This window comes from Taudactylus pleione, unplaced genomic scaffold, assembly GCF_031769625.1.
Source record: "Taudactylus pleione unplaced genomic scaffold, aTauple2 ptg000090l, whole genome shotgun sequence".
Classification (NCBI taxonomy): Eukaryota; Metazoa; Chordata; class Amphibia; order Anura; family Myobatrachidae; genus Taudactylus; species Taudactylus pleione.
In genome coordinates this window covers 7,770,498-7,798,088 of record NW_028284492.1, presented here as the reverse complement: position 1 = coordinate 7,798,088, position 27,591 = coordinate 7,770,498, and the positions used below count along the sequence as shown (strand labels likewise).

Sequence of the window (27,591 nt, the reverse complement as noted above, 5' to 3'; positions counted from 1 at the left end):
TTTAATTTGGGACACATCTGAATTACACAGATTCTGTGGCTGTAGTGTATATATACTTATATACAGTCCTCCTGTCTGTACCCCTGGCCCGAGTCTCCAGCAGCAGGGCTGCGGGGTGCTGTGACGTCACCGCAGCTGGAGAGCCGGAGCTGTAGCCCCGCATTGCACTCTCCCCGCACATACACATCGTGTCACGTGGTGCCGCGGTGTCGCTCCGGAGGCCGGTCACATGACGTGTCCTGTGTGAGCCTTGCCTGGCAGACTGCTTGTACTGTAGTGTGGTGGCTGCAGCCGGCGGTATGGGCAGCTGCTGAGAGGCGTGCATACGGGTTACGGGGTTTTTTCTTGTTTTAAATTTTTTTCATTTGTTCTGCAACAACGGTGCAGCAGGCGGGACGGGGGGAGGCAGTGTCGGAGGGGGGCGAGCATGTTCCTCCGGGGAGAGGGAGGGCTGTCTCCTAATTGTGACTGCTGCAGGGAGAGACTAGCTGCTGCTGCTGCAATCACACAAAGGCTCCGGTACCAGCTAGCGGCGGCGAGGTGCGTGTAGGGCTCAGTGCACTGAGAGAGCAGGAGCGACTCATTCATTCTGCACCCAGCATTGCATCCTGTGTCCTGGAGCCGCCTCCGGGTGTTCAGAGGCCCCGATTGCCGCGGCCTGTATCTCGCCCAGAGCCGGGGGAGATGCGGCAGTGAGACGGCGGAGAAGATGGGAATGCTGCGCCTGTACGGAGGGAGGAGAAGAGAGAACCGTCTGCACACTCCGGTCTCATCCCACCAGCCCCGGGCTGCACGGCCAGGGGGCCCGGGCACTGAGAACACGGGCCCTGCAGGGCCACACCGCTCCCTCTGAGGAGCCCAGCAGGACACAGAGCTCCCCTGTCTGCCCACCTGCTGCAGGGAGCTGGGGACGGGGCATTTCTCCTGCTCTCATTCATTACTCACCACCTGGATTATTTTCGAACAACAAACCCCACGGATCAACCCCCCCCCTCCCCTTCCTTTCTTCCTAAAAACACGGTCCCCCCAGCGTCCTGCTGAGTGCATTCCTTGCCTGACCTTTCCAGCAATCCATACACCTCCTCTGCTTCATCCCATCCCGGGGTGTCCTCCCCAGCAATACATACACCTCCTCTGCTTCATCCCATCCAAGGGGTGTCCTCCCCAGCAATACATACACCTCCTCTGCTTCATCCCATCCAAGGGGTGTCCTCCCCAGCAATACATACACCTCCTCTGCTTCATCCCATCCCGGGGTGTCCTCCCCAGCAATACATATACCACCTCTGCTTCATCCCATCCAGGGTTGACTACTTCAGCAATACATATACCACCTCTGCTTCATCCCATCTAAGGGTGACCTCCCCAGCAATACATACACCTCCTCTGCTTCATCCTATCCAGGGTGGCTGTGTCAGATTGCAATGCATGACTTTTTCTTTTTCTGGATAAGGATTTTGTGCCAGGAGGAATACAAGAGAAATTGCTGCTGGGTGATTTGGTAGAGATGGTGTCTAGGAATATTATGAATACCTCCTCCTGACCCATAGTCTTCTTGAGACCCTGGTTTATCTGTATACTTTGCTTTTTGTGTCTCTCTTCCTTGTGTTTCTTGGTGAGTTGCCCCCTTGAGGCATTGTTCAATGGAAGTATGTTACCAGTTGCCGGTGCTGCCCCTGGACAGGCCGGTACCGAAGCATGTCCTGAGCCGCAGAGGTGCCATCAGCTTCAGTTCCAGCTCGGCACTCTTTGGATGCCCCAACCCTAGGCAGCTTTCTCAGGTAAGGGGCATTCATGGGGCATGTGGCTTGGAGTGGGAATAAAGTACTTTTTAACTTATGTTTTTCTGCTCTTTTGGATTTTTTTACCAGTCACCGTGCCAGCTGTATAGTTTTTATCTCCTAGAATTACATGGTGATCCATATTTTAATATTTTTTACTATATTTTACAATGTGTCATCTTTAAGCCAGTGGATGTTATCAAGTATTTTGAATTTGCTAATTTGTGTTCAGGTATTGTTTAGAGCTTCTTATGTACCAATAATTCAAAGTAAACACTTTGCTTAGTCTAAAGGGGGGCATCCATTCGGCGATTTTAACAAGCAATTGCACGATAACGACGTCGTTATCGTGCAATCGCTTGTAAATCGCGCATGCTTTGGTTGGAAGCGACCAGCGATACGTGTATCCTCTGGTCGCTTCCAACATCGCCTGTACATGCTGGTCAACCTGACGATCTCGTCAGGTTCAGCATGTGCGGGGATGGAGGGATGTGCCTGGACTGAACGAGTGAACGTTCAGTCTAGGCACATCACTAGATATACAAACGAAAGCATGACTGGAATGTCGTAATCGTGCTCTCGTTTTGTATATTAGTGGATACCCGCCTTAACAGTATAGCTATATAGTTATGGTGCATACACACGGGACAATTAAAATGCTTGATATGAACGATAATGAGATCTATCATATTGATATCGTGCATTTTTTGTCCCCTTCTAACCCACCAACGACCTGCGATGCGTGGGCACGCATGGACGATAACTATATCGTCCATCGCCTGTGCATGACCAGGTTACTATAGGGACCCGCGATCGTTGATCGTGGGCCGTCGTTGGTGCTGTGCTGGATGATCGATATCGATCATCCCACACTCTGGGAAAGTGCAGGACAATCGGTCAGCGATATCGTTATCACTGACTAATTGTACCGTGTGTACACACCATTAGGCTCAGCAAAGTGTACAATTTTATTAAAATCAACATATATATCCAGTCAGTAACAAACTTATTTTAAATCATTGTTGGTAGCAGGTATGGATGTGTTTACACTCATCTGTTTTTAAGGGAAGAGAAATATCCGCACAGACTACTATTTATAGTGATTAGTATATCAAATAACCATCTTTTCCCATAATCCTATGTATAATTATTTGATATCTTTATGGGAAAGTGCTACCAGGAATATAAAGTACTAACAGCAAAAACAAAAGAAGAGAAAAGAATTCCTATAGTGGTACACACTCAGATGGAAAACATTATTAAAATATACAATATCTTAATCTGTCAATCCCATATATTGATGCTAGAACCATCAATATGAGTCACACTAAAATATGGGATTGACAGATTAAGATATTGTATATTTTAATAATGTTTTCCATCTGAGTGTGTACCACTATAGGAATTCTTTTCTCTTCTTTTGTTTTTACTCATCTGTTTTTACCAGGTTTAGTACTGGTGATACAGTATTACAAATTACATTTGTTCAAAATTGCAGCCTTCATAACACTTTTGTATGTTTTGTTAACTCCCAAGTGCACCTGTTTGAATAATACTTATAGGATTGACATTGATTTTGCTTGACTGAACAAAGAACATGTCCGTGTATGGTTGAAACATTTGCCATGGCGAAAGATGTTAATAACTATTTTTTGTTTTCATCTTTGTAAACTTATAAATACATTCCATGCTTTATATATGTATATTTATTTATACTATGATGAGACTGTCATGTTACTGTCTCTGCCAAGGTGAAAGGGAATAAGTGAATATCCTAACCACAATGTTTGTACTTCAAATTTCTGGCGGACAGACTCATGTAGAACAAAGCTTTGCATCAGACAAATCTAGGATCCAGCTTGATGTTGTACCATGGTTTCTTGGGTCCTGGATTATAACTCTCTGCTGGTAGTGTATAACCAGAGTACATCAAAGCTTGGGCAAACTGAGCCACATGAAAAGAAGTATATATTGTACTTGGATCTTTATTTTGGCTGCAGCATTCCGGAACTTGAGCTGTTGCCAGCCAAGCCTTCTGCAAAAGCTACATTACAATGCTGGTTTAAATGTTGAGTGGTTAGCAGGTAAACCTGAGTAAAATGACATTACTATTTGACAGAGCACAAGTTATGTGCGTTTTTGTATTTCTTTATTAAACTGGGGTTTGGGATCCAAAACCTGGTTTGGCATATTATGTGTTCTATCTTGTGGATAGGAATTACTGCGATCAAGCTTCAGTATTGTAAAAACTAGTGTTCCATCATTATTTATTTAAAAAAAACACAGAAACTAAATTAATTGGCTACAGGTCAGAACAGGAGGTACACATATCTTTTTATCCATCTGTCAGAGAGATGAGCTGTACTGTGTGTGTGTGTGTGTGTGTGTGTGTGTGTATATATATATATATATATTTTACATGTTTTATGTTAGTGCAAGGAACATTGAAGCCTTATGGGGTGTGAAAAATGATGCAAACAATTTTTCATTCTCTAGTTCATGCCTGCATGCCCAATACAAGTTGTATAGGATGTTGGGCTTTATTGAGTTGTACACTAATGCAGTTGCAACTTTGTATACAGCTGCAATGCCAAAATATGCAAAATGTCACAGCCATCGGGAGATATATTGAGATGCCCACTTGCAGCTTTTGAAGTTGCAACATCAGTTTCAGACCATTCAATTTTTGCAGTCCTGAGTGAGCCTTTGGTCCTGCAGAATGGCCGTGGGAATTGAGATGCTGAATCCATATTCCTTACATATGGGATGGCATGTGCACAGCCAAAGGTGACGCTGTGTGCAGTTGGCGGAGGTATCCGCTCAGATCCTCCTTCGTGACCCCGTTGATTCTTGGAAGCAACCTCCAAAAACTTTGTTTTCAAAGTTTGCAGAATATTAGGTGGCCCTTTCAGGCCCCTAATAATGGATGGGCCCATTACATAATACACGTGGAAACTAGCTTTTCCTCATGTGGAACGGGCCAATTAGTGATGATGACTAGAACCGAACTAATCAACTTAATAAATACTTGAATAAAGCTGTTCAAGATTTACAATGAAGTTTACATTTGTAAATATACAATAAGTAACTGGTATACTTTAATTTGTTTATCTGTTCTTCCTGCACCCCCTAATAAGCGCATTAATTTTGTAAGTTATCACTTGACCTGTTTTAAACAGACTCCGAACACTTTATTTCCTGTTCTCTGTGTACCTATATTTACATTAACCTAGCTCCTGAGTTTGTCTGTAGATCGCTCGGCCTGAAAACTGCAAGTGGCCATATTGGATGAGAGCTGTCCGTTCTGTGCTTGTGGAGAAACGTTTTATCTACTGTACCATTTCTTAGGCCTATTATTGTGGTTTTAAGATAACTGCGCACACAGGACATTAACTAATGGGTCCAATAAAGATACTATTGCCTTTGATCAGTCTGTTATCCGGCATGGGGGTTGTTTTTGGGACCTCTCCAGCTAAAATATTGGCTAATATTGTCAGTGTCTCTGAAAATATTTCATTACCAGACATTCCTCACTTAACGACCGAGTTCCATTCCTACGACTCAGTCTTTAAGCGAGGACGTATAGTGGCCGGGAAGAAGCAGGACACAGGCTGAGGGTGACACGTGCCTGTGTGTGCCCCACCTCCTCCGAGCGCGTACCGCATCCCTGTCCGTCCTTTCCCTCTTGGGAGGCAAGGTCTCGTGTGTGCCGCGCCACAGCCATGACCCCCTCTAGGACAGTCTGTGTCTTTTAAAAAAAAAAAATTTGTATCGCTCCAAGCCACAGTTAGCTGGTTGGAGCGCCGGTCGGAAGTCCGAACGGTCGCTAAACAGGTAGGTTGTGAAATGAGGAATGTCTGTATGCGGCCAGTGTGTCGTCTCACTATTTTGGAGCATTTCTATAGTTTTGTAATCTCTTCAATCAGTTCATTACTCCTTTGTCAGATGAAAATCATTACATATTTTAGCTTTCTGAACATGATTCAGGAAGGTATAGATTATACAGCTACATTTCTTATTTGTTCTGTGCTGTACTTCTCATTGTTTTAGAAACAAAGGGCCGTATTCAATTAGCGGCAAAGTTGAATACGCGGAAAAGTATCGCGGATGACGTCATTTCGGCAGGCATTAAATTATCGCCGTATTCAGTTGCAAATACTTTTCGCGTACGCAGACAGTCAATGCAATGTAATAGGTGAAAAAGATTCGCCTCTGAATAGCAGGCGGAAAAAAGTGCAGAATTGCGGTTTTGGGGTGGAGACTTCGAGAAACCGCCCTGCACCCTTGGGACAGTCCCCCAAAGATAAGTTGTGTCAAAAAAATAAAACTTTAGAATACCCCAAAAAAGACTTTCATTTTGGGGACGAAAAAGTGCAAAGTTGGGGGATAAACTTAAAATCTAGCAAAATGTGATGTATTTATTTCAGTGTTAGCAATAAAATTAGTGAGCTGTGCGCTCTGGCACTGACTCTTCTCTACTGTAAATGCTGAGTAGTAGGACCCAGAATTGGAGGGAGGCGCGACCTCCGACCTGATGACGTCACAACTGGACTACTGCTCCTGTGCAGCTGGCGCCATCTTGTGGAGTGCCACAGTACATTGTGGATGCACAGTACTTGGCTCCTGAGGTGAGACACTTAAATACTGCTGTTAACCCCTCCAATACTGCTATTCTGCGTACCGTTGTTACCCTGTTTATATCAATAAACATCCTGGTTAAGGACTCTGTGTGAACTAATAGTCACTTTCACTTTACGTCCGACACCTACTGTATTTTGACCACCACTCCAATAAGCATTATGAATAGGTTATGGGCCCAGGCCCCCCAAGTGTGAAATAAACAAAGTTCCTGTATTGAATCGGCATATATAGAAAGATGCAAAGTGCATGACCTTCACCAAACTGAAAGGTTCAGAGGACTACACCACGTGGTAGTTTGCTTTGAAGATGCAGCTGAAGCGAGAGAAGCTGTGGGAAAAGATCACAAATGGTGACAATTCAAAACCTGATGAAGTGGATAGGGCCACTGGGGACTGTAGGCCTAGCTGTGGAACAGCATGTGTATTCCATAATTCACGGGATAGTGTCAGCACATGAAATGTCGATAGCTCTGCAGGCAGCATATGAAGATAAGGGTCTCATGAGGAGAGGAGGCGTACAATGTATGGTACCAAACTGAGTTCATGCAGACACAAGTACATTGTTAAGATGTTTTCCCTATCTTAGCAGGAAAAGGAGGCGTGGTCATTTAAAAGTGGGCGTGTCTATAAGACTTGTCCCCTCTTCGTCACTCCTGGGGGCGTGCTCGGCCCTTACGGACATGCCGGACAGCCCCCAAGCGCTGCTGAAAGGAAGGATAGATGCCAGGCGTATGCGCCCGGTATCTATTCACCGGCGGCGACCGGGTCACCGCACATTTCCCCACCCGCGGAACACTGCGACCCGTGGGTGGAGACTGCTGTTTTAGCGGGGCGCTGCGCGGTAAGGGCAGGGCGCTTGGACGCTCCAGAAGGAGGACTTGGTTGCTCCAGCAGGAGGGCAGGGCGCCGCACCCCGCTAAAACAGCCTAGCGGGAACACTATACATAGTATGAGTTTATTGGCAGCTGTTAAAATAACACATAACAAGGGTTTAATCGTTTTCGTTTCAGGGCCTAAATCCCAGTGTACAAAATTAAGAAATAAACAAGGGATGGGTTGGCAGGTGAGGTGCAGTGAAAATAGTTGATTGACATAGTGAATCAGTTTATTCCAAAAATATCTAATCTTGGTACATTCCTAAAAAGAGTGAAAAAAGGAGGTGTTCATCATCCTACATTTTGGGCAGGACCCCGTCTCCTCCAGAACCATATCTCTCCTTTGAGGAGAGGAAATAAATGCTCTACAAAGAAATTTCAGGTTTTAGCAGAGACTAAGTACTTTACCACCTACGCAACCATATTTCATGGGTGTCAATAGCAGGAATATCACCAGTCCAATTTGCAAAGAACATTGCCAAAGCTTATCTCTAGGGGAGCAATAAGGTATGATATATGTTACGAAGTGTATGGTATTCAGATACTGTAGAAAACCTATTGGAAAAGAGGGGGACCCCGCCCTGATCAGGTGAATCTTTTACTGAAAGTGATTGAGTGAAATGCCACGCCTGTAAGAACATATAAAAATGGTCATGCGGCAATTAAAATTTATCTTGTAATGAGCTAAAATCAAGCATGGAACCTCCCAGGGTCGAAAACATCACGAATGGCAGAAATCCCAATAACCTTCCAATAGTTAAAATTAGCGTTGTCTAATCTCGTGGTAAAGCACGGATTGCCCCAGAAAGTAGGTAAAGGGGAAACTAGTAAAAGTGTGCTTAAAGTATTTTATGTAGGGCACAATTTACTAAGCAGTGGTTTGATGGACACTTTTGTGATCAGCTAATGCGTCCAGGGATGCAGCATTGGATCAACTGTGTGAACATCGGACATCTGAATAACCTTCAGGTTACTCAGGATGTCTGGAGAGTTCATACTGATGGGGCCAGTTACGTAAGCTGAGTGAATCAGTTTGACACTAATACTAGTAAACAACACTGGACTGCGGTTAAAAGAATCCTGAAGTATCTAAAGTTTTCTAAGCATGGAAATTCTAAGCTGAAATCCTTCTGTGATTCAGGCTGGTGAGCAGATGAGGATGGCCGTTGTTCCTACTCAGGATATCTGCTTGTACTGGCACGTGCAGCCATAAGCTGGGCAAGCAGAATGCAACTCGCTGTTGCCCTGTCCACCATATATGGCAATTGCAGAGTCTGTTAAGGGAAGCCTTATACCCAAAGGTGACTTTTTGTGAATTGGATGTACTGGAACAGGATGAAACCATCAACATAGACTATGACAATAGCAGTACAATGGACGGTTTAAGCGCCTAGCTATCAGATCTCACTTCATCGGAGAGTTAGTGGAAAGGTAGTCTGTCAGCGTCACCTTTGTGTTGTGTGAAGATAACGTCACTGATATGATGACAAAAGGACTGACGTCAAGTTCTGAGCTTGTTTCTAAAAGCATGTGGACTGGGATACATTTGATGTGTGTATGATATTTTATTGGTTTTTGATGGACTTTGCCAAATGATTATTGAGTAAAGTGTGATCCAGTGTTTTAATGTAACCTGAGACAACACAGAGCAAGGGGGTGTTAGAAAGCAGTGCTCTCTGGCATGGTCTCTCTACTATACATGACTTCCGACCTGATGATTTCACCGCTGGCCAATTGCTCATGTGCAGCTGGCACCATCTTTTCCCTTGTAGAGTGTCAGTTCTGTGCAGATTTACAGTACTTAGTTCTTGAGATGAGACACCTAAATACCGCTGTTAACCCCTGCAGTACTGCTATTCTGCTTACCACTAATTCTGCTGTTACTGTTGATATCAATAAATCCAGCATCCTGGCAAAGGACTCAGTAGTCTAACAGCCACTTTCACATTCCACCTGGCATCTATTGTGACCACCTCTCTAATAGACTATATCAATAAATAGCTTTTTATGTAAGGCAACCTATAGTTTAGTAATAGGTAGGCAGAACTTTTAAAAAGATCACTTTGGCCCCGAGAGGTAATGCATTGCCGCTCTGAAGAATTGAATTGCCCCATTGGTTGCTATGGACAACTTCACTTGTCCATGTCTTGACTCTTTATCCAGCAACTTCACCCTAATGGCTGAATACCAAATTGTATGACCAAGCAGGAAACTGATCTAACACTCAGGCCAAGCAACTGGATCTTTTCTGGTTTACATCCCCATCACCAAACATGGCATCTAATGGGTGCGTTCATACCTGATTCTTCACTTAATCCCATGCCATGGTGTGTCGTTCTCTGCAGTAAGCTGTGCTCTTATCAGTGTACATTCAGTCTTTGCTTTCTCCCATTCATTATTTTAGCAACCTGCTCACTGGAGCAATTCAAGTTTGGGCCATTGTATGTTGTGTGTGTGACTGTTGTAGCTATAGTGTAAATAATCATTATTTCTGTTCTCTTCGTAGCCCTCTAATTTTAATATTAGCAATAGTTCATGTCAGTGCAAACTGTTTTTTAACAGCACACGGCCTACTGTGTTAGCATGTTGAAACTTGGACATTTGGTCAAGTTTGGTGCTAGTTTGTATGCTTCATCCCTTTGACCTAATTAAATTGTTCCTGTTGAATATGCCCCTAATAATGGTGATAAAATGTCTATTGTAAGATTATTACAAGTTCAGTTTTTGTTCTGGTGCAGAATTTATTATCTCGTTGAATGTTGTTATGGAAATAAATGCCTCCGTTTTCTATTCAAACAGCGAAAAAAAGACCATCACCGAGAATATATTTTATTTTAAATGTCATTTCACTTTATGAAGAAAATTATAGTTTACATGAAAAGCATCTTTTTAAATACTGTATATAAAATCCCTATCTTTGCAAAGTAGTTTTTTACTTGAAGCATTCTGAGATGGACGCAATGGCGATTACGTCCACAGATCGAGTGTTTGCCATCGCACATGAGTACAACCCGCACTGCATCGCGATTACGGATGCAAAGAGAAATCCATCGCAAAGGGAGCGACAGGTTGTCAGCACTTGGGAGAGGTTACGGAGTGGTCAGAAAAATGCAGACATGTCTGACCATTTAAACGCCGTTACATGGGCACGCATAAATTATCCCTGTCGATCTCCTACGCCCTGTGTGTGTCAGGCGAGGTCAGACCTGCCGAAAGGGCAAGATGGCCGCTCGATGTGCATTGGTGTTACCGATATTTACGCAGGTAAGCGTCGTCGTATGCATATGAGAAGGCAGCGATAGGCGTCCTTATGCTCGGGTAGGCTTTGGAACTGTTAGCATATTTTCACAGCTGCATTTTGTGTGGGAAAGAAAATACAAAATCGTTGAAAATGGGTCAAACGTATTGGGTATGGTTTTTCAGGGGGCCGTATGATCCGGTCGTTTTTTGCCAAAGTACGCAAATTGCAAAAAAATGTTGGGGTAATTTTCCATTGGGGGGGGGGGCGCTCCAAAGTGTTATGAAAGAAATACCCACATTTTTCAGAGAAAAATAGGGTTTTGGCATTTTTTTTTCTTTTTTTTTTTTTTTCCTGGTCTGAGATGGAGAGAACTTTTTCGCCTGTTCAGTCTTTCGCGGGTGTGATAATAGCGGCGAAAGATTGGCGATAATCGGCCGATATTATCACCGCTAATTGAATACGACCTTAATCCTAATTTTCCGGTTTATGCAGAATGTCCTCTTTTCACATGTTAACATTGTAATGTTCATTCTAGCACCCTGCACCTGTCACAACCCCTGCAGTTCCTCTTTTCTGCCTGGGGTGTCGCTCTCTGCTCTGGTGCTTCTAGCACACTTTGGTCTGTATCTCAGTTGTTTGAAGCATCAGCTGAGTGTGCTAGAAGCACCAGAGCCGAGAGCGACACCTGAGGCAAAAAAGAGAAACTGCATGGGTTGTGACAGGTGCAGGGTGCTAGAATGAAGACATGTTTCATGTGGACATTTCAACTATCTGTCAACATTACAGCATTCCGTTTAATATAACTGGTTGGTAGGTGTTGAAGGTATTATAAAGAGGTAACCCTGTGTATATCCTATATAGATATATGTATAAAATGAAAACTAGTAGATAAAATAATGTATTCAGGAGCCAGCCAGCCAACCAATCAGTACAGGATCTTTTATAGAGCCCGGAGAGGTGTGAAGACTTTGCAGAAATACACAGTGTGATTGGTGGATTCATACTTGGGCATGGCCAATGATTTCACAGCAGCTAAACTGACAAGTCCATTAGAACACTTAAGATTTTAAAGACTGTTTCAGAGGCTATAACAGAGTGACCTAATAAAACTCCAATTACCCTTTACTCTTACAGAGGTACAGTCATGTGTATGGATAACGTGGGACATTGTATTTCCCTTGCAGGCTTAATACATATAAAAGTAAATTTTGATTATATCAGTACTATAATGCAAAATCTCTGCAGGATCTTAAACCATAAAGGCACAATCATCTGCATGCATTTCCACATAGTAATATTGTAGATGTCTGCAGCACAGAGTTTTCAGAAAATGTGGTTTTACTGAAAGACTATCTGTTCTCTATGCAAGAGTTGTGTCACACCGCATTGTAAAATTACACCTTCCTCAAGCCAGGAACTGTGAAACACACAATATTGCATGGGGAGATGCTGCTTCCCTACCACAATAGAAGAACTTTATAGAGTGCTTCAGCTTTAAACCGCAGCATGCAGTAGAGTGTTTTAGCAGATGTTGTTCAGGTGATGGCATTGACGATAGGTCTAATTGCTGTCAAAGCACTGAACTGGTTGTGACTGCGTAACGAATACTCTTTGTGCGTGTAGTTTTGCATATCCTGGCACTCTGCTCCTTTAACCACTTAACTGGCATGGTCGCATGTGATGCAACCGTGGCGAGAAGTGTTTCAGCTGGCAAGGTCGCATCACATGCGACTGCGCCGCCCTGCTGTATCCCCTGGTTTTTAAAGAGATCCGTTCTGCATATGTTTAGAACAGATTTCCTCTGACTCCCCGGACCCTATGCAGTGAAGCAGCGGTCGCAGACCACCGCCATGACTGACGGACTTAACGCCCCAGAATGGAGTGTAAACGGCATTCTGGAGCACATGTGCTGGGGCCCAAATTGCTCTCCCCTGTCCCTGAGCACTATTTGGCCAGTACAGAGATCAGCTGCTGCAGTGGGGACTGATAAACAGTTCCCCCTGATGCATGCTGCACTGTGGTCTGCATGTGGGGGAGGGTGGTAAGCCACGGGGGATCTGCTATTGGTGGGGGAGGGGCAAAATATGATGCTGGAAGGGGTTTAAATGATAAAAAAAATTAAATAACATTGGTCACGGAAGGATGAGGAGCAGGGGTGCAACAAACTGGCTTTTTACAGGGGTGGGGGGGGGGGTGTTGCTTCTAAAACAGTGATTCTTTTATTTATTTTTTTTACTATTAAGGGGGTGTGGGAGGGTACTTTTAAGATTTATGACTAAACCCAATGGGGGTTTAGAAGTGTTCTTATAATGGGGGGCCTATGGACAAAGGGTGGTGTGAGGCATATTTTATTTGTTGAAAATATTTACATTTTTACAAATACTTTTTAAACTTTTTTTTTTTTTTAAATACAATTTCTGACCGGTGTTGCCGGGAATATATAGTCCGTTAAGTGCTTAAACCCATGCGTATTTTTGGTCTGTGAAATACTGTCGCTTGGGGTTTATTTCCCTTCCACCTTTTATATGATCGAAATATAACTCCCACAACACATGTCCATCAAAACTACCAAATCTATAATACTAATGTGCAAATTCTTAGCAAAAACGCCTCATTGAAAAATAACAAGCCTTAATATTGACACAAGTGTCCTATACAGTTTTCTTTTCCCCTTGTGACGGTTTATAACGTGTTACCTTTATACAGTCCTTGTGTTCTTCAGCTTTCATGGTCCCCACATTAGTGTTAAATTGAGTTTGTCTGCTCTGAAATTTTAATTTACGCGCATTAGGTAAGGACGTCACTGAATGTCGGGGAAAGTCACGGCCATGTGGAAAGCATAGCTGACAATTTAATGCTTGAAAGCTAGTATGCTTTTTTAATTTTAAAGTAATATTAAACAAAAGACGTAGTTTAGAAGGCTGTAATGTTTACTAGTAATGGGGTCATCTATGAATAGGAAATTCTGAAGTGCATCATTGAATTCTGGCTTTCTGTTATTTGTATCTACCTTAATGCTTACGCAAAAGCCTATTTTAATATCTCTTTCATTGTAAATGAGAAACAGCAAGTGTAGAGCTAGCATATTGTTGGCAGAAATGAAGGCATACTGTGATAAATGCCACAACCCCCACCCTCTTTCCACATGTGTTCTGTATCTTTGTTCATCTGTATGACTGGGCTGATGCATAGCACGTCATCTGCACACAATAGGAATTCCGTGGTTACAGTTCAGCAGAAAATATTGTAGTAAAACAAGATTCAAAAGCCTGTCTTGTGACCTACTGTTGGCAGTGGGCTGTTTGTTTTTGTAACAGCTTGTTTTTCATGGAATGTGTAGTGGCTGGCGGCAGCAAGTGGTCACTTTTCTGTTTTGTTATGTTCACTTATTTCATGTGAAACTTTTTTTTTTCTTGAATGCTTGAAATGTACTCTAAAGTACACATTAAATTGCTTCATGGCCACAAGATCGTGATTCAAGCTAATAAATGCGTTTTGTGTGTTCTGCGATTTAAATAGCAATTTTCTGCAGTTGTTATTAAAAAGGGTTTGTCAACATTCTATCCTGAAAACGTGACCTGTTGGGGTTATTTGAGGGCTGCAGTTGATAACCAATGTGCTGGAGTGTTGCTGTGGACTGTGTTGAGCAATCCTAGTCATCCATATATCACTATTTTGTAAACTTGTTTACAATACTTGACTGGAAAGTGATTAACATGTCAGCCGTTTACTAGTGTGTACAAACTGTAAAACAATCTGAGTGTCAGGATTGCCCAGGCATGGCCAGCCCTTATACTTTATCATTCATGGTGATACAACTACTTATTCTTTCACAATGCAGCAAACAATAAGCGAACTGAGCTTGCTTTAGAAACTGAAGCCCTCCCTTGGATTTTCTTATCTGGACAGGCTTATTCAGACAATAAAATGGTAAAAATGTAGGTTTTATCATTATGCATTTGTTACATGTTTACCACTCCACTCTCTGTATCAAGTAATAGGAGTTTTGATATGGAAAGATTTCAGGATATGTCTCAAACACAGAATCCCTTGATGCATGACTGATGTGTTGTAATCACTCTTTGCATGCTCTAATGTTGAGATAAAGTTGCAAAATTGCTTAAGGCCCACTATTGTTTTGTGTGAGCCTGGTTTACAGCTGCGCTCCCACATACAAAAATACAGACCTAGTCCTTGCTACCTTTTTGTGACACTTGTCTTTTGTCTGACTGTGTTCTCATGACACAATCAAATGCTTATATTTGCATGAAGTCCTGAGAGTTCTGTAGTGAATGTATCTGTATTGTGCAGGTAATGTGTTATATACAGTGCCCTACAAAAGTAGTCGTTTTTTGTTACATTACAACCTGTAATTTTGTTTTTTATCTGAATTTTATGTGATTGATCTGCACAAAATAGTCTCTCTAATTTAGTGTACTGAAATTAGAAAAATATATATAAAAAAGAATCTTCATAAATAAAATTCTGAAAATTGGCATGTGTATATGTAATCACCCCCTTTGCTATGAAGCACCTCAAAAGTTCTGGTGCAACCAAATACCTTCAGAAGTCACATAATTCGTGAAATTCGTGTGTAATCTAAGTGTCCCATGTTCTGTCAGTATAAACACACCTTTCTACTTCAGGGTCCATAGGGTATCCACAGGATACCTTGGGGTATAGGTGTGACGTCAGTCGCTGGGCACCATAGAGTTAAGCTTTTCAGCCTCCCAGGATGCACTAGGGTCCCCCTCCTATACCCCGCCCCCGAACCAAGGCACCTCAGTTTAGTTTGGTGCCCTGCCGGCGTCGGGTGCACCTATCGGAGTGGGGGCTAGAAGAGCCTCTGAAGCTTTCTTCAGTGCAGCTGTGGCTGCACATCTGGATGTACAGCATGGACAGTCAGTCCTGACGTCCATGCTGTCTTCCCTACACCCCCGCCGGTACCAGAACGCCGGTACCGATCCGGGGATGCTGGTGAGCATCTGGGGTCACAGCTAGCGGTGACCCCAGATGTTCCGGACCATGGCCGGATCCAAGGGGGACAAAGGTAAGCAGCGGGGTCCCGCGGTGGGTCCCCGCTGGTCACATGGTCCTAAGTCCCCAGGCAGGGGGCTCCCTGGGGACTGGCTGCAGCGTGGAGCCAGGCGACCAACCTGCGCTTTCCACTACCCCCTGGGACAGCGGACCGCAGCAGAGCGGTAGCGCTGCGGCGTCCCAGGGGTTAAATGCATGCCAGGGGAGCGCGCCTTCCCTGTCTCACAGCTGGCGCCTCCCCCGCTGCACACAGTCCTCTCTGCATGCTGCCGACTGGTCCTGTGGCAGCGCTCCTCCCCCAGGCCAGCCTCCTCTCTGCTCCTCGGCGGCCATCTTCTCCAGAACGCATGGTGAACGCTGCTGGAAGCGCTGGACGGAAGCATCGTGGTCTGGGTCCCCCCGCATACCTCTCCTCCGCTGTGGCTCAGGTCTGTGTATGCAGCGCTGTGTCCTACCAGGCCCTGTGACTGTGTAGTTGAGTGATCAGCGCTGTTAGTGCAGGAATGGTTATTTCTCTGCATTGTATGTGACTGTGCTAGTGCTGCCTGTAACTTTTCTTCTCTAAACTGTCAGCTTTATTACTGTCCCTGTTTTTTCTGCTAAAGCCCTTGCGGTGCGGTGCTGCAGGGTGGTCTCTCGCCTATTTAATACTTAATTGGTGAGAGAGGTCACATACGTGGTGCCATCATGTCTGAAAGTGATTTTCCCCTCCGGCTACAGTGTACCACGTGCAAAGTACCGTTAGCGGAGGGGGAGGGTAGCGCGGAGGGCCTTTGCCGGCAGTGTTTGTCCATGGCGCGGCCTATTACGGTTACAGCACCGGTACAGGAGCCGCCCTGGGCTTGTTTTGCTCAGGCGTTAACAGCTTTAGTGGGCCAGTTAGCTCCGCAGCCCGCGTTTACTCCGATGGGTTTGTCCCAGCAGTCTGTGGTGTCGTCACCCATGCAGGGGTTCCCACGACAATTGGTGGTACCCCACAGTCTCCCTATTTCCCCGCTCCCGGGTTCTCAGGAGCCAGCGTGGGTTAACTCCCTGACGAGTTCTGTACAGCACTTGTCGGATGTGTTGCAAGGGGAGTCTGTGATGCGGCCTCATAAAAGGCCGGTGGCGTCTCTGTCCGCTCCTTATGAGGATGACGAAGGGACGTCTGATGATGGGGAGATTCTGGATCCTTACGATCAGGAACCTCTCCATACTAAGGACGCTGATGCTAAGTCCAAAGTATATATTCCTGGACTTATTCGGGCGGTCCGCACAGCCTTGGTGATTGAGGACGAAGTTCCCCCAGCGGCTAAATCTAAGTATGCCTTTTTCAAAGATGTGAAGGGCGATGCCACAGTCTTTCCTCTTTCGGGTCAGTTGGTGGACCATTTAGAGGAGGCGTGGAAACAACCTGGCAAAAGATACCAGCCGCAGAGACGCCTGGCGGTGGCTTATCCGTTCGCGGATAATTATTTTGCTAAGTGGGAATCCCCTCCACAGGTGGATTCTCACGTGACCCGTCTTGTCCGTAGTGCCACATTGCCGATGCCATCCATGTCCTCCCTTAAGGATGCTACGGACCGCAAGGTAGAAATCTGCCTGAAGTCCGCTTATTCCCTTGCAGGGGGGGGCAGCACGGCCGGCTATGGCCATTTGCTGGGTTGCCAGAGCGATGGAGCGCTGGGCGGATTCATTAGAGGCTTCTTTTGAATCCGACTGTCCGGCCGAACAGGCGGAGTTGATTGGCAATCTCCGTGATTCGGCCACCTACATCAACGAGGCGGCTCTAGACATTAGTACTCTGGTGTCTAGAATTTCTTCAGCAGCGGTAGCTGCTCGTCGCACCTTGTGGCTGCGATCCTGGAAGGCGGACGCAGATTCCAAGAAAGGTCTGGAAGCGTTGCCGTTTACCGGAGAAGTTCTCTTCGGTCCGGATCTGGATAAGATTGTGGCCACGCTGGCGGCAGCCAAATCTGCTTGTCTCCCGTCGGCCGCTGCTCCTTCTGGTTCTGGACCATCGTCCTTTCGGTCATCTAGGGCCCAGGGCAGGCCCAAACCACAGTCGTTTCCTCGACAGGCTGGCCCTAAGAAATCGGTCCAGCCCCGGAAGCAGGCATGGAGTACCAGACGTCCGGCCCCCAAGCCAGATGACAAGCCTGCGGCCTGACGGTCCGGGCCTCCCTTTGGGGGATCCCAGGGTGGGAGGCCGCCTGCTACAGTTCGCCCAGTGTTGGTCGACCACTACGACAGACACTTGGGTTCTGGAGGTGGTTTCCCACGGATACGCCCTCTCCTTCCGGCACAGACCCCCGGCTCGCTTCTTCACCACGGGTCTCCCATCAGACCGGAACAAGGCTACGGAGCTGCGGAAGGTATTGCACACTATGCTCCAGGCTGGAGTTATAGTGGCGGTTCCATTCTCCCAGAGGGGCCAGGGTTTCTATTCAAATCTATTTTTGGTACAGAAACCCAATGGGTCATATCGTCCGATTCTCAACCTCAAAGCACTCAACAAGTCTTTGCGGGTCCCGAAGTTTCGGATGGAGACCCTACGGTCCATCATTCTGGCGCTGGAACCTGGGGACTACTTGGTGTCATTGGACATACAGGACGCTTACCTGCATGTCCCTATTCTTTGGCGCCATCAACAGTTCCTCAGGTTTGCAATCAGCAGCGACCACTTCCAGTTTCGGGCGTTACCTTTTGGCCTGGCAACAGCACCACGTGTTTTCACCAAGGTGATGGCGGTCATGGCGGCTTCTCTGCGGCTGCAGGGAGTCCGCATGTTGCCGTATTTGGACGACCTGTTATTGGTGGCAGGATCTCCAGAGCTCCTGTTACGCCACTTGGACCTGACCATTGCACTGCTGCAACGGCACGGCTGGCTAATCAACTGGCAGAAGTCCACTCTAATCCCGTCTCGGAGGATTCTGCATCTTGGAGCCTTATTGGACTCGGGACAGCAAAGGATCTTCGTGACGGAGGACAAGATCTCTGCTTTACAGTCAAGGGTGCGCAGTTGTCTGCACAGCCGCCGGGTGTCCTTACACTCGGCGATGAGGTTACTGGGCTCCATGGTGTCGGTGTTCGACATGGTGGAATACGCCCAGTTTCACTCCAGACCTCTGCAGCACCTGATCCTGTCCAAGTGGAACGGGCTGACTCAGTCTCTGAAGTCCCAGACGATTGTGCTCACCCAGGAGGTTCGCCTGTCCCTTACGTGGTGGTTACAGACGACCCACCTCAACAAGGGACGTCCGTTCTGGGTTCCAAATTGGGTCCTGTTGACAACGGACGCCAGTCTTCGGGGCTGGGGAGCAGTTTCGGGTCCACACTTGTTCCAGGGCAGGTGGACGCCGACAGAAGCGGAGCTTCCAATAAATATCTTGGAACTCCGTGCGGTCTTCAATGCTCTCCAGCAGGCACAGCGGTTTCTCCAGGGTCGCCCGGTGCAGGTCCAGTCGGACAACGCTACCACCGTGGCCTACATAAACAGGCAAGGAGGAACTCGCAGTCGGGCGGCTCTCGTAGAGGTCTCTCGGATCCTGGTTTGGGCGGAGCGCAATCTTCCGGCCATATCAGCGGTCTTCATCCCGGGAGTGCTCAATTGGGAGGCGGACTTTCTAAGTCGCCAGGACGTTCATCCGGGGGAATGGTCCCTGCACCCGGACGTTTTTCAACTACTGGTGGACAGGTGGGGTCTTCCAGAAATCGACCTCATGGCGTCCCGGCACAACAACAAGTTGCCGGTGTACGGGTCTCGCACAAGAGACGAAGGGGCGTCTCTGGTGGATGCTCTGTCCGTCCGGTGGACGTTCCGGTTCGCATACCTGTTCCCTCCGGTCTCCCTTCTTCCACGGGTAATCCGGAAATTCAAACAGGAAGGAGGGACGCTCCTGTTGATAGCTCCCGCGTGGCCCAGACGGCACTGGTTCTCAGACCTTCAGGGTCTGTCCGTGGACATTCCTCTGCGGTTGCCGCTACGACCGGACCTTCTGTCTCAGGGTCCTTGCCTTCACCCGGACCTGACTCGGCTGTCTTTGACGGCGTGGCTGTTGAGACGGCCATGCTGAGGTCCCGGGGGTTTTCCAGCTCTGTGGTGCGTACCATGTTACGAGCTCGGAAACCGTCTTCCGCGAGGATATACCATCGCGTGTGGCATACGTTCTTCCAGTGGTGTCGACCGAGAGGTTATGCACCGCGGGAGTTTCGTCTGTCTCGGATTCTCGCCTTCCTGCAAGCGGGACTAGATCATGGGCTTCGCCTTGCTTCTTTGAAGGTACAGGTTTCGGCCCTATCTGGTTTCACCGTAGGATTGCTACAATCCCGGATGTGCGCACCTTTATGCAGGGTGTTCTCCGCATTCAGCCGCCCTTTGTTCCACCTGTGGCGCCTTGGGATTTGGCTGTGGTCCTGAGGGCTCTCCAAGGACCGCCGTTTGAACCACTGGGCTCAGTGGATCTTAAATGGCTAACAGCTAAGACTGTTTTCCTTCTGGCCATTGCTTCGGCCAGACGTGTTTCTGAGTTAGGGGCTCTTTCTTGTAGACCCCCTTTCTTGGTTTTTTATGGGAACAGGGCAGTGCTCCGCACTCGGCCCGAGTTTCTTCCCAAAGTTATTTCCCAGTTTCATATTAACGAGGAAATAGTTGTTCCGGCCTTTAACTCACCGGGTCTTTCCGTGGGTGAGGCCTCTTTGGATGTTGTGCGGGCCTTAAGGACTTATGTTGACCGCACTTCTTCGTTTAGGAAGTCGGACGCTTTGTTTGTCCTCTTTGGCTTCCGTAAAAAGGGTTGGCCTGCTTCAAAGCAAACTTTGGCAGCCTGGATCCGTATGGCTATTTCTGAAGCTTATCTTCATGAAGGCCTACCGGTCCCTCCTTCTCTGAAGGCTCATTCCACTAGGTCTGTGGGTCCTTCGTGGGCAGCTCGACGTGGTGCCTCGGCAGTTCAGATCTGCAAGGCTGCTACGTGGTCTTCTGTCCATACCTTCGTGAGGTATTACAGGTTTGACACCTTCGCCTCTCAGGATGCTTCCTTCGGGCGGCGGATTCTCCTTTCTGCACAGGAGCGTCCCCACCCTTAAAGGATACTGCTTTGGGACATCCCCAAGGTATCCTGTGGATACCCTATGGACCCTGAAGTAGAAAATATGAGATATGGTAAGAACTTACCCTTGTTATCTCTATTTCTACGAAGTCCATAGGGTTCCACAGGACTCCCGCCCTGTCGCACCTGTGCTGCAGATGGGCTTTGCTCTGGTCACCGGTTTTCCGTCTCCCTCTGGTGAGAATGTGATTCTTGTATGTGTCCAGATCTTTGTTCTCTCTCTTCCTTCTCCTCCTCCGGCCTATGGCTTGGTAACTAACTGAGGTGCCTTGGCCCGGGGGCGGGGTATAGGAGGGGGACCTAGTGCATCCTGGGAGGCTGAAAGCTTAACTCTTTGGTGCCCTGCGACTGACGTCACACCTATACCCCAAGGTATCCTGTGGAACCCTATGGACTTCGTAGAAATAGAGATAACAAGGGTAAGTTCTTACCATATCTCATATTTTCTACTTCAGGGTCCATAGGGTATCCACAGGATACCTTGGGGTATAGGTGTGACGTCAGTCGCAGGGCACCAAAGAGTTAAGCTTTCAGCCTCCCAGGATGCACTAGGTCCCCCTCCTATACCCCGCCCCCGGGCCAAGGCACCTCAGTTTAGTTTGGTGCCCGGCCGGAGTCGGGTGCACCTGTTGGAGTGGGGGCTAGAAGAGCCCCTGAAGCTTATTCTTCATGCAGCTGTGGCTGCACATCTGGATGAACAGCATGGACAGTCAGTCCTGACGTCCATGCTGTCTTCCCTACACCCCGCCGGTACCAGAACGCCGGTACTGATCCGGGGATGCTGGTGGGCGTCTGGGGTCACAGCTAGCGGTGACCCCAGATGCTCCGGACCATGGCCGGATTCAAGGGGGACAGAGGTAAGCAGCGGGGTCCCGCGGTGGGTCCCCGCTGATCACATGGTCCTAAGTCCCCAGGCAGGGGGCTCCCTGGGGACTGGCTGCAGCGTGGAGCCAGGCGACCAACCTGCGCTTCCACTACCCCCTGGGACAGCGGACCGCAGCAGAGCGGTAGCGCTGCGGCGTCCCAGGGGTTAAATGCATGCCAGGGGAGCGCGCCTTCCCTGTCTCACAGCCGGCGCCTCCCCCGCTGCACACAGCCCTCTCTGCATGCTGCCGACTGGTCCTGTGGCAGCGCTCCTCCCCCAGGCCAGCCTCCTCTCTGCTCCTCGGCGGCCATCTTCTCCAGAACGCATGGTGAACGCTGCTGGAAGCGCTGGACGGAAGCATCGTGGTCTGGGTCCCCCCGCATACCTCTCCTCCGCTGTGGTCAGGTCTGTGTATGCAGCGCTGTGTCCTACCAGGCCCTGTGTCTGTGTAGTTGAGTGATCAGCGCTGTTAGTGCAGGAATTGTTATTTTTCTGCATTGTATGTGACTGTGCTAGCGCTGCTGCCTGTAATCTTTTCTTCTCTAAACTGTCAGCTTTATTACTGTCCCTGTTCTTTCTGCTAAAGCCCTTGCGGTGCGGTGCTGCAGGGTGGTCTCTCGCCTATTTAATACTTAATTGGTGAGAGAGGTCACATACGTGGTGCCATCATGTCTGAAAGTGATTTTCCCCTCCGGCTACAGTGTACCACGTGCAAAGTACCGTTAGCGGAGGGGGAGGGTAGCGCGGAGGGCCTTTGCCGGCAGTGTTTGTCCATGGCGCGGCCTATTACGGTTACAGCATGGGTACAGGAGCCGCCCTGGGCTTGTTTCGCTCAGGCGTTAACAGCTTTAGTGGGCCAGTTAGCTCCGCAGCCCGCGTTTACTCCGATGGGTTTGTCCCAGCAGTCTGTGGTGTCGTCACCCATGCAGGGGTTCCCACGACAATTGGTGGTACCCCACAGTCTCCCTATTTCCCCGCTCCCGGGTTCTCAGGAGCCAGCGTGGGTTAACTCCCTGACGAGTTCTGTACAGCACTTGTCGGATGTGTTGCAAGGGGAGTCTGTGATGCGGTCTCATAAAAGGCCGGTGGCGTCTCTGTCCGCTCCTTATGAGGATGACGAAGGGACGTCTGATGATGGGGAGATTCTAGATCCTTACGATCAGGAACCTCTCCATACTAAGGACGCTGATGCTAAGTCCAAAGTATATATTCCTGGACTTATTCGGGCGGTCCGCACAGCCTTGGTGATTGAGGACGAAGTTCCCCCAGCGGCTAAATCTAAGTATGCCTTTTTCAAAGATGTGAAGGGCGATGCCACAGTCTTTCCTCTTTCGGGTCAGTTGGTGGACCATTTAGAGGAGGCGTGGAAACAACCTGGCAAAAGATACCAGCCGCAGAGACGCCTGGCGGTGGCTTATCCGTTCGCGGATAATTATTTTGCGAAGTGGGAATCCCCTCCACAGGTGGATTCTCACGTGACCCGTCTTGTCCGTAGTGCCACATTGCCGATGCCATCCATGTCCTCCCTTAAGGATGCTACGGACCGCAAGGTAGAAATCTGCCTGAAGTCCGCTTATGCCCTTGCAGGGGGGGCAGCACGGCCGGCTATGGCCATTTGCTGGGTTGCCAGAGCGATGGAGCGCTGGGCGGATTCATTAGAGGCTTCTTTTGAATCCGACTGTCCGGCCGATCAGGCGGAGTTGATTGGCAATCTCCGTGATTCGGCCACCTACATCAACGAGGCGGCTCTAGACATTAGTACTCTGGTGTCTAGAATTTCTTCAGCAGCGGTAGCTGCTCGTCGCACCTTGTGGCTGCGATCCTGGAAGGCGGACGCAGATTCCAAGAAAGGTCTGGAAGCGTTGCCGTTTACCGGAGAAGTTCTCTTCGGTCCGGATCTGGATAAGATTGTGGCCACGCTGGCGGCAGCCAAATCTGCCTGTCTCCCGTCGGCCGCTGCTCCTTCTGGTTCGGGACCATCGTCCTTTCGGTCATCTAGGGCCCAGGGCAGGCCCAAACCACAGTCGTTTCCTCGACAGGCTGGCCCTAAGAAATCGGTCAAGCCCCGGAAGCAGGCATGGAGTACCAGACGTCCGGCCCCCAAGCCAGATGGCAAGCCTGCGGCCTGACGGTCCGGGCCTCCCTTTGGGGGATCCCAGGGTGGGAGGCCGCCTGCTACAGTTCGCCCAGTGTTGGTCGACCACTACGACAGACACTTGGGTTCTGGAGGTGGTTTCCCACGGATACGCCCTCTCCTTCCGGCACAGACCCCCGGCTCGCTTCTTCACCACGGGTCTCCCATCAGACCGGAACAAGGCTACGGAGCTGCGGAAGGTATTGCACACTATGCTCCAGGCTGGAGTTATAGTGGCGGTTCCATTCTCCCAGAGGGGCCAGGGTTTCTATTCAAATCTATTTTTGGTACAGAAACCCAATGGGTCATATCGTCCGATTCTCAACCTCAAAGCACTCAACGAGTCTTTGCGGGTCCCGAAGTTTCGGATGGAGACCCTACGGTCCATCATTCTGGCGCTGGAACCTGGGGACTACTTGGTGTCATTGGACATACAGGACGCTTACCTGCATGTCCCTATTCTTTGGCGCCATCAACAGTTCCTCAGGTTTGCAATCAGCAGCGACCACTTCCAGTTTCGGGCGTTACCTTTTGGCCTGGCAACAGCACCACGTGTTTTCACCAAGGTGATGGCGGTCATGGCGGCTTCTCTGCGGCTGCAGGGAGTCCGCATGTTGCCGTATTTGGACGACCTGTTATTGGTGGCAGGATCTCCAGAGCTCCTGTTACGCCACTTGGACCTGACCATTGCACTGCTGCAACGGCACGGCTGGCTAATCAACTGGCAGAAGTCCACTCTAATCCCGTCTCGGAGGATTCTGCATCTTGGAGCCTTATTGGACTCGGGACAGCAAAGGATCTTCGTGACGGAGGACAAGATCTCTGCTTTACAGTCAAGGGTGCGCAGTTGTCTGCACAGCCGCCGGGTGTCCTTACACTCGGCGATGAGGTTACTGGGCTCCATGGTGTCGGTGTTCGACATGGTGGAATACGCCCAGTTTCACTCCAGACCTCTGCAGCACCTGATCCTGTCCAAGTGGAACGGGCTGACTCAGTCTCTGAAGTCCCAGACGATTGTGCTCACCCAGGAGGTTCGCCTGTCCCTTACGTGGTGGTTACAGACGACCCACCTCAACAAGGGACGTCCGTTCTGGGTTCCAAATTGGGTCCTGTTGACAACGGACGCCAGTCTTCGGGGCTGGGGAGCAGTTTCGGGTCCACACTTGTTCCAGGGCAGGTGGACGCCGACAGAAGCGGAGCTTCCAATAAATATCTTGGAACTCCGTGCGGTCTTCAATGCTCTCCAGCAGGCACAGCGGTTTCTCCAGGGTCGCCCGGTGCAGGTCCAGTCGGACAACGCTACCACCGTGGCCTACATAAACAGGCAAGGAGGAACTCGCAGTCGGGCGGCTCTCGTAGAGGTCTCTCGGATCCTGGTTTGGGCGGAGCGCAATCTTCCGGCCATATCAGCGGTCTTCATCCCGGGAGTGCTCAATTGGGAGGCGGACTTTCTAAGTCGCCAGGACGTTCATCCGGGGGAATGGTCCCTGCACCCGGACGTTTTTCAACTACTGGTGGACAGGTGGGGTCTTCCAGAAATCGACCTCATGGCGTCCCGGCACAACAACAAGTTGCCGGTGTACGGGTCTCGCACAAGAGACGAAGGGGCGTCTCTGGTGGATGCTCTGTCCGTCCGGTGGACGTTCCGGTTCGCATACCTGTTCCCTCCGGTCTCCCTTCTTCCACGGGTAATCCGGAAATTCAAACAGGAAGGAGGGACGCTCCTGTTGATAGCTCCCGCGTGGCCCAGACGGCACTGGTTCTCAGACCTTCAGGGTCTGTCCGTGGACATTCCTCTGCGGTTGCCGCTACGACCGGACCTTCTGTCTCAGGGTCCTTGCCTTCACCCGGACCTGACTCGGCTGTCTTTGACGGCGTGGCTGTTGAGACGGCCATGCTGAGGTCCCGGGGGTTTTCCAGCTCTGTGGTGCGTACCATGTTACGAGCTCGGAAACCGTCTTCCGCGAGGATATACCATCGCGTGTGGCATACGTTCTTCCAGTGGTGTCGACCGAGAGGTTATGCACCGCGGGAGTTTCGTCTGTCTCGGATTCTCGCCTTCCTGCAAGCGGGACTAGATCATGGGCTTCGCCTTGCTTCTTTGAAGGTACAGGTTTCGGCCCTATCTGTCTGGTTTCACCGTAGGATTGCTACAATCCCGGATGTGCGCACCTTTATGCAGGGTGTTCTCCGCATTCAGCCGCCCTTTGTTCCACCTGTGGCGCCTTGGGATTTGGCTGTGGTCCTGAGGGCTCTCCAAGGACCGCCGTTTGAACCACTGGGCTCAGTGGATCTTAAATGGCTAACAGCTAAGACTGTTTTCCTTCTGGCCATTGCTTCGGCCAGACGTGTTTCTGAGTTAGGGGCTCTTTCTTGTAGACCCCCTTTCTTGGTTTTTTATGGGAACAGGGCAGTGCTCCGCACTCGACCCGAGTTTCTTCCCAAAGTTATTTCCCAGTTTCATATTAACGAGGAAATAGTTGTTCCGGCCTTTAACTCACCGGGTCATTCCGTGGGTGAGGCCTCTTTGGATGTTGTGCGGGCCTTAAGGACTTATGTTGACCGCACTTCTTCGTTTAGGAAGTCGGACGCTTTGTTTGTCCTCTTTGGCTTCCGTAAAAAGGGTTGGCCTGCTTCAAAGCAAACTTTGGCAGCCTGGATCCGTATGGCTATTTCTGAAGCTTATCTTCATGAAGGCCTACCGGTCCCTCCTTCTCTGAAGGCTCATTCCACTAGGTCTGTGGGTCCTTCGTGGGCAGCTCGACGTGGTGCCTCGGCAGTTCAGATCTGCAAGGCTGCTACGTGGTCTTCTGTCCATACCTTCGTGAGGTATTACAGGTTTGACACCTTCGCCTCTCAGGATGCTTCCTTCGGGCGGCGGATTCTCCTTTCTGCACAGGAGCGTCCCCACCCTTAAAGGATACTGCTTTGGGACATCCCCAAGGTATCCTGTGGATACCCTATGGACCCTGAAGTAGAAAATATGAGATATGGTAAGAACTTACCCTTGTTATCTCTATTTCTACGAAGTCCATAGGGTTCCACAGGACTCCCGCCCTGTCGCACCTGTGCTGCAGATGGGCTTTGCTCTGGTCACCGGTTTTCCGTCTCCCTCTGGTGAGAATGTGATTCTTGTATGTGTCCAGATCTTTGTTCTCTCTCTTCCTTCTCCTCCTCCGGCCTATGGCTTGGTAACTAACTGAGGTGCCTTGGCCCGGGGGCGGGGTATAGGAGGGGGACCTAGTGCATCCTGGGAGGCTGAAAGCTTAACTCTTTGGTGCCCTGCGACTGACGTCACACCTATACCCCAAGGTATCCTGTGGAACCCTATGGACTTCGTAGAAATAGAGATAACAAGGGTAAGTTCTTACCATATCTCATATTATATGTCATTAGCTTGACATAAACAATATTGGTAGTTATGATGATGATGATGTGAAATGTTGACATTGTTAGCCTGTGGACATTAGGGTTGGGTTGCAGTAAAGTCAGGATAAGGCCTTAGGGGGAGGTTAGAGTTAGACTACTGTGGGGGAGGGCTCAGGGATTTGGCAGGTATACTGTGGGGGAGAGTTCAGGGATTTGGCAGGTATAGTGTGGGGGAGGGATCAGGGATCTGGCAGGTATAGTGTAGGGGAGGGATCAGGGATCTGGCAGGTATAGTGTAGGGGAGGGATCAGGGATCTGGCAGGTATAGTGTGGGGGAGGGATCAGGGATCTGGCAGGTATAGTGTGGGGGAGGGATCAGGGATTCATACTGTGGGGGAGGGATCTGGCAGGTATACTGTGGGGGAGGGATCAGGGATCTGGCAGGTATACTGTGGGGGAGGGATCAGGGACCTGGCAGGTATACTCTCTGGAAATGCCTCTCCATCAGGTGAACCTTCCAGAAGTGATGGTCACCAGGGCCCAGAAGAGGCAGCTGTCA

General features: G+C 48.8%; 1 protein-coding gene across 1 annotated transcript in view; it reads left to right on the top strand.

Moving 5' to 3' along the window:
- Positions 1–463: 463 nt before the first annotated feature.
- PDE7A (phosphodiesterase 7A) overlaps positions 464–27,591 on the top strand; it is an 84,108-nt gene continuing 56,980 nt past the window's right edge. The window contains exon 1 of the mRNA XM_088469335.1: positions 464–1,781. Within this exon, the coding sequence (XP_088325461.1) occupies positions 1,644–1,781 (138 nt within the window). The 5' untranslated portion in view covers positions 464–1,643. The remainder of the gene's footprint in view (positions 1,782–27,591) is intronic.